A 13,778-nucleotide genomic window follows, 5' to 3' on the forward strand; every position below is an offset into this window, starting at 1 on the left:
ATTAAAAGGACACAGGAAGCAGCTTCTGGCCAGATGTGGGACAACTGCTATGTTTGAAAGTATTTCACAGTAAAAAGTTTTTAAAAGTATTACTATCTGTCCATCATGTGAAGAGGGAAAAAATTATATTGTGTAACATTTAGTTAAGTACTGGTTGTTAAAGAAGTCATCTTTAGTCACTGTAGAGGGTAAGGATGATAGATGTTTAAAATACTAAACTAATAAGGTATTCAAACCAAGTGAATACTCAGTAAGATCTATGAAAGCCTGTAAGGGTGGTATTATTGGGAAGTATGGCAGTTTCACTTCTGTCCTTATAAGAGGAATGGAAAACAGTCAAGATTCTCAGCACAGAAATCAAAGCTATGCTTTAGCCATAAGATGCTCACCAGCAACATATCACTAACCCTCCCCCCTCTCCACTTATGTCCAAGAGAAAAAAAAAATCTGTAGAGACATAAGAAACTACTGGTACAAATGCAACACAGTTTGTTCACGAAAAGTAAAATCTAAACTAGCACCTCTATGTAGTAGAGTGCTTGGTTAGGCAGAACCAATATTTAAATTGAGTCTAATGTTTAAAAATTTCTGGTGGTTTTTTTTTTTTTGTCCAGGCAAAAAAGAGCAATGTACCTTGGAGTCATCATCATTTTTCTGAAAGAACCACTTGAGTGGACCTTCTCAGTTGGTAACTGAAGCAAATTCTCTGGACCAAGAGAAAGGGTGCACAGCAGACTCTATTCTGACTTGATATAAGCTATCCCTATGAGTAATATTAAATAGTCCTGAAATAAGATAAAGTGTGTAGAAAGTATGCAAAAAAAAGGCCAGAAAGTGTTCTGGTAAGCAACTAAGACTCCAAGGTGTTCCCTTTTAAGTGTACTGTTATTAGAAATTCTCCGATTCACTTAAATGGCCCTGAATGAGGTCCACTGGCAGCAAAGTTTCCCCCATGTTATACATACACAATGACGCAACTTACCTTGAAATAAAGGAGAATGAAAATCTAACCCTATGCCTGGGGATGAAAGAGGGAGGGGTGATTTGCACAGTGTGTAGCTGAAGCTGAAAACCCTTAGAGGCCCAGCTACTCTAACCACAACAGTAATATTCTGTAAATCTGTCATATTTTGAGGTGACATCTTGTGTGCCCCAAGTATGGTTACCCCTGGTGTAATGGTATAGGATTGTCTGACTTCAAAGAACCATTTTAGCCTAAAGAATATCCAGGAATCCAGGCCTATGGGTTGATATGCTTATTATTCTGTGCTGGTGGGTAGGTATATAAGCAAATACCACTAATGCACTTTAAGAGTATTACCAAACTTATTACAATACAAAGTCTTGTTACTTGGAGAAGAAAACTTAACTTACCAGGAAATCTTACTGGAGATGAGGTAACATCTTATTTCCATAACAATGCTGAATAAATTAAACATTCCAGAGGATTTCAAAACATAATTATGTAATTTATACAAGAGTTCTATTTGGAGTTCATAGAAACAAGAGAGGCAAATACTTCCCAATAGTATATATAAAATGTCAAAGTAAACAGTGAAGAGAAGGAAAAAGAAGAGGTAAGATTAAAAAAAAAAAAATCAGGGAAAAAAGTCAATTCATACTGTCAGTATCAAGAACTAAAGCTACAAACTATAACCTCAGTCTCCAAAGTAAATAAAACTAAGTCCTATGGAAATTATATAATAGCAATTAACATGTTGATCTATTCATTGTAGATCCAATATCCTTAAGTCTGCTTTCCTGGTGAGTAAAAGGTAGCATTGATACAATTTTAGGAATTTGTAAGTCCAATTAATTATTACTAACAATGTAAAACTTGAATATGAACAATCTGTATACACAGAAGTCATCTAAAGACCACTGACCAAAATCCCACTAACACTACAACCATTCAATTTGTCTCTATTAGGTAGAAATTTGATACACATAGAACACTAGAAATAATATTCCTTCTCCTTAAAGATTTAAGTCTGAACAGAACGTTCTAGGGACCTCCCTGGTGGTCCGGTGGTTAAGATTTCACGCTTCCACTGCAGGGGGCGCGGGTTCCATCCCTGGTCGGGGAACTAGGGTCCCGCATGTTGAGTGGCCAAATAAATAAAACTAATAAAAATAAATAAACAGAACATTCTATATCCAATGTAAATAACCAATGTAAATAACATCTAAAAAACCTTGGACACACCAAGAAGTTAATAAAACAAACACGCCATCTCCCTCCTTATAGCATCTATATATGTACACTAGCTAAAAGGCCACTGAAGTGGAGAGTTATTTCATGAACTCAAAGTATAAAAGGCACATGTTGCTCAACAACAAATTATAATTGCTAAACAGAGCAAAAGGACTTAGAATTCCACTAGAACTCAAACTTCTTCCTGGTTCAACTGAAGTATTTTGCAGTGGAAAAAACAAGGACTCAGATAGGCCCTGGGACCTTAAACAAGTTATTAAACCTGAGTTCGCTTCCCCAAATATAAAAGTAAGAACGTATCTGCCTTGTACTGTTGTTGTGAAAATAACAAAAAATATGATATGGGCATAGAACTGTGCCTGTCACAAGAAAAAAAAAGTCCTATTAGGTAAGTATTAGTAATTATTAATGCTTTTCAGATTAATTAGCAAGGAACACTCTTCAAAAAGACAAGGGCTAGGGCTTCCCTGGTGGCGCAGTGGTTAAGAATCGGGTTCAAGCCCTGGTCCAGGAAGATCCCACATGCCGTGGAGCAACTAAGCCTGTGTGCCACAACTACTGAGCCTGCGTTCTAGAGCCCGCGAGCCACAACTACTGAAGCCCGCGAGCCACAACTGCTGAAGCCCGCACGCCTAGAGCCCGTGCTCCGCAACAAGAGAAGCCACTGCAATGAGAAGCCCGCGCACCGCAACGAAGAGTAGTCCCCACTCGCCTCAACTAGAGAAAGCCTGCGCACAGCAATGAAGACCCAACGCAGCCAAAAATAATAAATAAATAAAATAAACAAATTAAAAAAAAAAGGACAAGGGCTGAAGAAAGTATATGCAGTTTTTAGGCTTTTTGTTGTAAAAAAAAAAAAAAAGTCCACTTTGACCACATCCTAGAAACAGCATAATAATTAAGAATCTTTCTCGTAATGGAGATCTGTTTCCTCAAGTGACACACAAAGACGGTCATTTTAGATGCTCCCCTAATAAAGTATGTATCACTGGACTAATACGCAAAGGTAGCATTAATGCCAGGAGAGAAACAAACTGTTTAAGAATCAGCACATCACTCCCAACGACTGAGTATTCTGGAAACTAGTTGATAAATGGCATATGAAGTATGAAAACTCTTTAGATTGAATTTAACCATTCATAAAGAATAACCAAAACTAAAACAGTAACTGGCTTAGAATAGACACTTACGATAGATACTGAAGCAGAGAAAGCAGACAAAATATTATATTTCAATGCCTCAACTTTTTAGACCTTTCCTTGATCATCTATCTATCCACGTCATCCTTGATCACGCCTTCTACTTACCCAATCTTTCTTGCCCCGTATTTGTTCAAACTTGTCTAAAGAAATGGCCTACTAGTTTTGTCTCTACTTCTTAACCTCCCTCCGCCATTCTTTAAACCCACTGCAAAGTTTCCACTCTTCTGAAACTGTTAAGATCACCAGATATCTGGAGCAAATGTGACATAATGTTAATTTTTGTTAATTCTGCGTGTATATGTGAGTTTGTGATAACATCCTTTGTATATCTTTTCCAAAAAAGGAAGTACTATTTTACTATTAATAGAGAATACATTTTTAAAAAATATTTAACACTTCAGTTATAAAAGCACCACCACATTGTATGTTCTTTGTGGTGTGAATTATATCTCAATAAAGCTATTTCTTTTTTAAAGCACAACTTAACACACCATCTAGATACAGCACATTCCAACAGAACCTTCTGCCATGATGGAAATGTTCTATATGTGCCATCCAGTATGGTAGCCACACATGGCTTCTGACCACTTGAAATGTGGCCAGTACAACTGAAGGATTAAGTTTAAATTTTTATTTCATTTTAATTAATTTAAATTTAAATAGCCACCTAAGGCTTTATAGATAGAGAACTTTATTGACAGTGACCAGCCCAGAAATCTAGGATATTAGCAGAGACTTATACATCTACTTATGCGCTCCTCCCTTATGCAACCTCCCCTCTCATGTAGATAATCTTGAATGTTGTTGGTTAATGACTTAATAGCCAAATGCAATAAACAACTTCAACTGCCTAAACTAATCTCTACACTTTTTTTCTATGCCTTCTAACATCCATTATCCACAACTACTACTATGCCAATTGGACTTCTCTGCTATATTCCCTCCTGGAATTTTATTCCCTTGATATTACCATTCTCCTAGTGTTCTACTTAGCCTAACCCCTGGGCTCCTTTTTCCTTTGCCCATCCATCAATTATTCCTATTTTGCCCTAGGCCCATTATTCTCCCCTGTCTCTTCCTCTACTTCTCTCTTCATATATATCCTCTCCTTAGATGATTCCATTTACTTCCATTATTTCAGCTATGACTAATATAAACAGCCTCTATTTCTACCTCAGACCCATTATTTGAGCTTCATGAATGTATCCAACAGCCTGGCTGAACTTCCTGGAGGTGTCACAAGTATCTCAAAGTCAACATGTCAAACTGAACACATCTTCATACCCCTTCCCCTCTCAAAAAAACAAAACTCCTTTCTTATTCCCTCCCTCAGTTGACAGAACCATCACTATCCCCCACCCACCCTCTTACCCATGCTTCATTTTTCCTCCAAACTCCCCTTAATCACTAAACTCTGCATATTTTATCTACTAAATATTTAAAGATTCCACTCCTCTATTACTGTCCTAGTTCAGGCCCTAGAAATCTCATACCCACACATAAAACTAAACTCTACACATCCCTCGTACTCCTTAAATCCATTCTCCACAATTACTACTACGCAAATCTGCCAATTAACTTCTCTGCTTAAAATTCTCTCCACCACCTACAGTTGAGCATTTGTGTGGGAGGGGTGTGAGGACAGTTGGAAGAGCGTGTAAATATGATAATGTCTAGGAACTCTTCAGCATGTTAAAGAGATGATACGCTGTATTTCCCAAACTTACCTTAATCCACAATGATCTACCAGTCCAAGTAAAAAGGATATCCACAAAGAGATGAATACAGTCATCCCTCAGTGTCCACCAGGGACTAGTTCCAGGGACGCTCTCCAACCCCCACCCCATGGATACCAAAATCCACGGACGCTCAAGTCCCTTCTATAAAACAGTGCTGTGTTTGCATATAACTTATACACATCCTCCTGTATACTTTAAATCATCTCTAGATTATTTATAATACCTAACACAATGTGAATGCTAATATAAATAGTTGTAAACACGATGTAAGTGCTATGAACACAGTTGCTACAAGTGCAGCAAATTCAACTTTTGCTTTTTGGAACTTTCTGGCATTTCTTTCTCCTGAATATTTTCTATCTACAGTTGGTTGAACCTGTGGATGCGGAACCTGCAGATATGGAGGGCGACTGCATATCATGTTATTTAGCTCAAAACTTTTAGCCATGAAGATGATCCTATCATTATCCCAAACAACCTGTTTACTTCTATCGACTAATAGAGGAAATGTGTACATCAATAATTATTTGATTCACTAATTCGCTTCACCTCTGTTTGGTTTATATATTAGTGTTTGATTAACACAAGACCATTCACCATGTACATAATGACCAAAACACAGATCATCTGTCACTGAGAAGCTGAACCCTGCCTGCACAAAAGGCATCTACAGAAACAGTGGTTTTACTTAACTAACCCGAATATGACGATTATACCAAGTAGATTTCCAAGCACTTTCTTAAATTATTCTTAAACTCTTACGTTTCTTAAGATTTCTTAAATTCCAGGGAAAACTGTATTTGCTTGTGGTGACAAACAGCTTATCTGATGATTCTTTTCTAAAAATCATTAAGCACATTAATGTAGCACAGCACACTTAATATGTCAATCTTGTAATGCCAAGACTCAAGTCACAACATCAAAAAATAATTATTTATGAACGCCCACCTGAAAAGTCTAAATTAATACAAATTAAGGTGGACATTATACAATCAATTAAGTCAACCACAAAACCAAACAAATACTAAAGTTTCTCCTCTTCTGCAGAACATATCAATAACCAATCTTTTTAAAGCCACACACAAAATTAAGCCTGCCACCTGTCAAAGGCACAGTCCTCTTCCAAATAAAAACACTCTTAAGAAAAGCTTCTGGCAATTTCTCTTCAGTCTGAAAAACTACTCCCCTCCTTAAGATATAATAAAATCCCTAAACTGACAGAACAAAAAGCTCCTAAAACCCAACTTTAACTAAGAAGTTTAAAATAATTAATTTGTAACAAGTGATAACTTAGAGCCTTCAAAATGGATTTTTTTTAAAAGAATCATCGTTTACATTTTTCAAAGTACCTTCACATAGTATTTCAGTTGCTTCTCAACAATCCTGTGAAGTAAGACATGTTACTAATAAATCAGTGTTACAGATTAAGTTCCTTACTCAGGGTCAGGTAATTGGGCAACAAAGTTTTCTGCCTTTGAGTCGGTTTCCGTTATACAGTGTTGTATTATACCAGAGTCAATCTCCAAATACAAGATTAGAAAATCTGCTGTGGACCAATGAAAGGCAAGGAATATGGATCAAACAACCCCGAGATCTACAACTACTTCTAATAACAGAAAAAACTTAATATTTATCAAAGTATATTGAGCATCTATCGATACTTACATCTTCAAAAAGCCCAAAGACTAGTGGAGTAGACAAAGAATGTACATGATTTTTAATCAATGTGAAGAAAACTATAAGAATGATCCCAAGAGGAAAGATCCTAGTAAATTCAGGAAACTAGTAATTCAGAAAGGCTGCCATTTGGGAAGGTGACAGGTCATGAAATTAGAAAGTTAGGCAGAGGACAGCTAAAGCTAAGGAATTTGAAAACACTGATGACACCATGTTCAACTCCAACATTTCTCCGATAAGTATGGTAGCCAAAGTAAGAGTTCTGCTACATTTTTCAAGCATAAATGTAAACAAATCAAAATTTTCATCAGTACCCTCAAAGACAGCCTAAAAAAGATGCTGCATCATCACAGTTAATATTTATGTGCCAGCCTAAATGTTTTTTATATATACTAATTCACTTAATCATCACAACAACTGTGTAAAATAAGTGCTCTTATTACATTCCATTTTACAGATAAGAAACTAGCACAGAAGTTTACCCAAGGTTACACAATCATTAGCTGAACCAGGATCTGAATTGAAAGGCATTTTAAGTTCTTAATCACTGTGTTATACTGCAGAAAAATAGTGCCTTCTCCAAATTCAGGTCATGCTAAGTCTCACCTATTCCTGCACACTTGACTGACTTATTTTAAACACGGGACCAAGCAAAATGCAAGATGCTAACAATAAGTACATATAAAGAACTGGTACAGCAAAATCTGATAACTAATTATAGTGAATTTTTCCCTAGTATATGAACATTTTCAGAAATTTTAATTTAAACATAACCACTCTTGCTGTTTTTACAGCTTTATCTAAAAAATTTAGAAGTTACCAGAAAACACAAATAACAGGTTTAAGATGATTTCTGAAAATGAGAGCCCCGTTTTAGATGAACGTTTCCACAGGGATTAATAACTAGGATGACTTTCAAATGACCAGGATCTTGCACTAGCATCCAAATGTCAAAGAGTGAACTGAGTCACCAGGCAACAAAAGATTCCCAATTTGTTTTACACAAAAACAATCTCTTGGGCATCCCTGGTGGCGCAGTGGTTAAGAACCTGCCTGCCAATGCAGGGGACTCAGGTTCAAGCCCTGGTCTGGGAAGATCCCACATGCCACAGAGCAGCTAAGCCTGTGTGCCACAACTACTGAGCCTGCACTCTAGAGCCCATGAGCCACAACTACTGAGCCAGTGCTCTAGAGCCCATGAACCACAACTACTGAGCCTGTGAGCCACAACTACTGAAGCCCACGTGCCTAGAGCCCGTGCTCTGCAACAAGAGAAGCCACCGCACCAAAACAAAGAGCAGCCCCCAATCACTGCAACCAGAGAAAGCCCATGTGTAGCAATGAAAACCCAACGCAGCCATCAATCAATCAATCAATCAATCAATCTATATTTAAAAAATGGTCATCAAAAACAAATCAAAAGGGCTTCCCTGGTGGCGCAGTGGTTGAGAGTCCGCCTGCCGATGCAGGGGACACGAGTTCGTGCCCCGGTCCGGGAAGATCCCACATGCCGCAGAGCGGCTGGGCCGGTGAGCCATGGCCACTGAGCCTGCGCATCTGGAGCCTGTGATCCGCAATGGGAGAGGCCACAACAGTGAGAGGCCGGCGTAACGCAAAAAAAAAAAAAAAAAAACCCAAAAGAAAATCTCTCTTTCCAAGTTCTTACACTAGAAACAACTGTGATATTAAAGGTAAATAAGAGAAAAGGAAAACATTTAAGCCCTTAAGACTTAAGAGCTATATCATTAAAAAAAAAAATCAACCTAAATGTAATTCTTTTTCAATAAATCATAATAATAATTTAAAATATATGCAATAAATCTACATATATTTTAAATTAAATCTTACCTACCCAAAATTATCCTGTCCTTAATTCTATTCGGTCCTGTTTAGAAGGGACAAAGGATTACTTCGAACAAGTCACCAATCATTCTTTAATTTGCACAGCAGCTACCCTTGAGTTACCTGAATTCTGCCCATACTCCAAAAATCAGTGACTCGGAGAATTTAAAAACAAACAAGAAAAACTCCAAAGACTATTCCCTGAAATTCAGTTCCTGAAACTAAGAGTTACTGCAGGTTCCTAAAAAACAAGAAATGTGGCACAAATTTTAAAAATACAGGTAAGAAAAATCCTCAATATTCAAATGGGAAGATACAGTTCAATGAATTATTTTAAGAACTATAGCAAAGAAATGTTATGGTTTCTTAACCACAGAACCACATCCAATTTCTGCAGCACTGACAAACTTTTCATAAAACATTAATATCATATACTCATGATGAGACATGACTCTTAACTTGCGAAAACCCAGAGAAAAATAGGCTGTAAGTATTTTGGAGCTTAATCAAAATTTATGATTTGACCTCTCCTTTCAGGTAGCTCTGGTAACAATCTCATCAATATATCAAGTGAACTCAGTATTTAGAAGTAGCATGGGGAGGAAAGTGCTTAGAGTAGAGCAACCATTCTTGAATCTCCATGTTTTCTTCAAGCAAACTATGCTATGTTTCTTTAAAACGAAAAGCAAAGAAGAACCCTTCCTAAAAAAGCAACGTAAATTCTGCAAAGTCCATAAATAACATTTTCTGACCAAGCCAAAAGAGAAGTAAAATTAAAGCACAGCCTACCTAATAAAACCACGTAAAGAAATTTTCATCTTAAAAGATCTCAGTTATCTCTTCAAATCCTGTGGTATCAAAATATTACCTACATATTATTTATTAAGAGTCAATATTTGTTTTACTAAGTAACTATGCATATTGTGACTCTAAAAATAAGCTTGATCGAAACAAATTTTACTTGTATACCACACTCACCCATTCTCCACCCCAAAAAGCCTATTTATTTCTCCATTTGAAGTGATAAAATCAACACCCAAATCAGAAGTCTGGAATTTGCCATGGTTACAGGATAGGATTTCTCCAAAAATCTGACAGTAACTTCCAGCCAAAACAGAAGAGCTTCATTTGAGATTTACTAATTAACCATCTACTGTATTACAAATGCTTTAACATTTCTCAAATTATTAGAATCCCAACCAGTTTAATTTCCGTTCTTTATCAACCCAAGCAAGTCATTTACCTGCTCTATGACTTCAGGTTCTTTACTTATCAAATAAGCAGCTGGGCAAAATAACCTAAGAACTCTTCCAGTTTTAATAGACAAGATTTTTAACTCGACAACTGAACACAATATTTCTCCAGTCCTCCTACAGAAAAATATGCATATTAATAAATATACATTTAGTGAAAAAAGCTTTCCTTTTTTCCCAGTGATTTAGTAATCCCTTGGCTTGTCCTTCAGTTTAGATCCAAAGACAAAAACCCAAACATTAACCTACTAAACAGGTTATTAGGCAAAAGTTCTGGCCAAAAAATCATAAACACTGTCCAACTACTGCTATAAAGGATCCTGGGGCTAAGATAATCACATTTTAAAAACCAAAATGAAAAATTGTAGAAGTAGGGTCAAATGACATATATGGAAGGTTCCAAACCAGGGTACCAAACAAATGAACTAGGACTCATTTGGTTCTCCAGCCAAACCCTGAACTAATGTAAAAATAACATGGCGACATTATTATATGTAAGGATAGCAGATATTCTTTTGTTTAACCATCCATGACCATGCCTAGGTAGAGAACAAAAATCTAAAAAGTCATCAGTTCTAGGAAAAACTGAGAAGCTTAGACAAAATTCTTATTCTGACATTAGACAAACTGAGGTTTTTTTTCCCCACTGTATCATTAGTTTCAGGATAATAAAGTATCAGAAAATTCCAAGTGACAAAAAAGGAAAACACACACATTGCATCCATAAGGTGCTCAACATTTACTTGGGTCTAGTCTTAAGAGAGTAAGGTAACTAATTAAGGAAGAAAAAAAACTGTTAAAAAGCACCTATTCAAACATGAAACTATAGAAGAATAAAATCCAGGATCAGTAGCAATAAGCACCTGAGGTACAAAAAAGAAACAGGTGTCCGCCTGTAAACCAAAAGAAATCAGACCTAAGTTTTTGAGTATGACTGACCAACCAGAATAAAGTTATAGTTTCACAATCTTTTTTAAAAAAAGGTCTGCCACCTTCCCAACTCTAAAACACTATAAAATTGAGTAGGTTTTATTTCACAGTGCCTTAGAAGTTCTATATCACTAACTATAAAACTTAAGAAATTACATTCCAAAAAAACCTGTCAGTTTTGAAGTTTACTTCCTTCCACATGTTAATTTCCCTTCACACTTGATATGGCCTTGGTCATTTGGAAGGTGACATTCAAAGGATTAAGTGTTAACATATTAGTTCATGGATAATAGATAAATTCCTAGATCACTCAGGTACTTTCATATCCTAATTCAGCTTGGTCCATTTTCTTGGCAAGAAGAATATGGATACTGGCATTTTTCATGTATAATGTAAGTGGCTTTTTCATTCGGTTCAACTCTGCTTCTTCCAATAACCTATGTATGTTCACTTCCAGGTGAGGACAACATTCAATCAAGCTGCTACAGGTCAAGCAACAAGTAGCCCAAACCCAGCTACTTAAACCTAGAATATCCTTGTCAACCAGGATGACACACCATGAAAATCATTTCATTTACACCATGAAAACCTCCCAGAGAGGTGAAAAAGGAAGCTTTGTGACTCCTTTGTACTCCTGGGAAAGTTTGGCTTAAAAACTTTTTACAACAAAGCTAAAACAACGATAATGACATTACGACTCTCAAAGCACATATACAATTTTACATAAGCTCCTGCACTACCCACAGTATAGTGAATGGGCTGAAGACATACTAGTTTTAATTAACAACGTCAGATCACTGCTAGCTATCATAAGGTTTATGCACCATTAGGTGAAACTGTATCAACCACTTACTATAACTTTCTAGTCCCAAATTATTTATCCAGAGAAGGAAGCCTTTCTTACAGTTTATTAAATGCCTGTGTGATCACCAACTAAAATATACCCAAAGGAAAGTGAGTCAGGAACAAGGTCGTTCTTAATCTAAAAGGACACGCTGATCTCAGGAACGGAAACACGCATCTAACACACCAGCAGCTCATCACTGCAGACCCCCTGAGGAGCACAAGGCAAGAAGACTGTACTTTCCTAACTCAAAAACTTCCCCACTAATTCCGTTTCCTGCCAGACGAGTAAAACAATGACGAATAGGCAATGCGTTTGTATCAGGATGACTTTCATCACTCCTCCCTAGGAGCAAATCTCTTTGGCTACCAATACTAACTCCTATCCTATCCAAACACCTAGGTGCATGCCCCAAATTCTGGCTTCTCTTCCAAAAGCTGGGCTCCCCCCATTTCGGAGCAAACAATCAGAGAAAGACATGCAAAGGGCGAACTCGGCAAACTGGCCGAACCGAGCCAAATCGGGGATCCAAACCAACGAGAAATAAAGAAGTAGGTGGGGCATACCTGCAGTTCACACCAGGCGACCTCCACGGTGGTTTCGGTGTCCAGACCTTTGTAGACCGTCTTAAAGGAGCCCCTGCCGATCTCGATGTCAAACTTGAGAAAGCGGCCATCATTGGATATTCCCACGGCCTTGGTCTCCAGCTCTTCGATGTCATCCTGCTGCTGGCTCCGTTCCTCCTGGGGTTCCTTGGCGCTGCCGCCGCCGCTGCCACTTCTCGACGACGGGGGCTCCTCTTTGCTCCCCGCGTGGCCGGGCTGGGCAACCTGGCGGTCTCTGCCGGCGCTGCCCGGGGCCGAGGCGGCGGCTGGGCCCGCGGCGACCGGCTCCCCGGGGGCGGGGGCGGCGGCGGCGGCGGCGGCGGCGGGCGGCTGCTGGGCCACATGGGCGGCAGTGGGGGTCAGGGTCTCCTCGCGCTGGGGCTCCGGGGGGCTCCGTTGCGGGACCACCGCGGCCGCGCTCGTCTGGGGCAGCGGGAGCGGGAGGCCGGGCAGCTCCAGCGCCGTGGCGTTGGAGTCGCAGATAACGCTGCGGCGGAAAAAGCGGTGCTCGGTGGTGGTGGTCGCGACCGCCCCCCGGCTGTCCTTGTCCATGGTGTGGCGGCGACGCCGGTACTCCTCCGTCCTGCCGGCTCCGGCGTCAGCCGACGCGGCGCCCAGTTTCTCTCCCACCGAAGAGTCCGAACTGGAGCCATTCTTGGGAGGAGGCGCCGGCGGCGAGAGGAACAGGGAGCCCGGCGCGCTACTCTGCTGGTCGGCGGCGCCGCCAGACATGGTGGGAGCGGGAGCGAGGCGGGCGGCTCGAATTCGCAGAAGTGGGCCGGCCCGGGGCGGCGAGGCTGCGGGCCGACGGCCCCTCACTCAGCACTGACTCGGCGGCCCGAGCGGGAGGCGGGGCCGCGGGCCCGGTTGCGGCGGCCGCTGCGGCTCTCGAGGCGCGCTGGTCGGGGGCGGCGGCGGGGCGGAGGCACGGGGGCTGGCGCCTCACGGCCCGCAGCCATCGTGCGGCAAGCGGCTGCCGGGCGGGCTGGAGCGGCGGGGGCGCGCGGTCATGGGGGCGGCGCGGCGGCCCGCACCGAGTCCAGACGGAGGCGGCCCGGCTGCCCGCCGCCGCCGCGGCACGGGGCGGGCTGGGCCCTGAGGCGGCGGCGCGCGCGGACCCCCGAGAGGCGGCGGCTCGGCGCGGAAGCAGGGGAGGCCGCGCCGGGGCTCGCGGCCAGGCGGGTGGCCGCTCCTCCTCCCCGCCCTGCTGGACGGCCTCACAGGCCGCCCATCGCCCGACGCGAGGGGCCGACGCGCGACGCGGAGGAGCGGCCCCCGGCCCCGGGCCTCGCCGCCCGCCCCGGGCCGGGCGGACCCCGTCCTCTCTGGGCCGGGGCCGGGGGCTGACGGAGGGAGGGCTGGCGTGGGAGGGCCCGAGCCTGCTGCTCCTCCGGGCCGAGGAGGGCCGGGAGAAGAAGGGCAGTCACCCGGTTGGGCACCTTCTGTCACGAAGACGGGTGCAGAGACGCCG

General features: G+C 41.3%; 1 protein-coding gene across 37 annotated transcripts in view; it reads right to left on the reverse strand.

The window, feature by feature from the left end:
• WNK1 (WNK lysine deficient protein kinase 1) overlaps positions 1-13,572 on the reverse strand; it is a 134,239-nt gene extending 120,667 nt beyond the window's left edge. For 21 of the 37 annotated variants that reach the window (XM_089919920.1, XM_022577218.2, XM_022577215.2 and 18 more), the window contains exon 1: positions 12,269-13,572. In XM_089919920.1, the coding sequence (XP_089776046.1) occupies positions 12,269-13,039 (771 nt within the window). In that variant the 5' untranslated portion in view covers positions 13,040-13,572. The remainder of the gene's footprint in view (positions 1-12,268) is intronic. The other 16 variants (XM_089919935.1, XM_089919933.1, XM_022577224.2 and 13 more) reach the window with 11 other exon arrangements.
• Between the last annotated feature and the right edge of the window lie 206 nt (positions 13,573-13,778).

This window comes from Delphinapterus leucas, chromosome 11 (genome assembly GCF_059928025.1).
Source record: "Delphinapterus leucas isolate spDelLeu-1000000601 "Yukka" chromosome 11, BTC_Dleu_Yukka2, whole genome shotgun sequence".
NCBI lineage: Eukaryota > Metazoa > Chordata > Mammalia > Artiodactyla > Monodontidae > Delphinapterus > Delphinapterus leucas.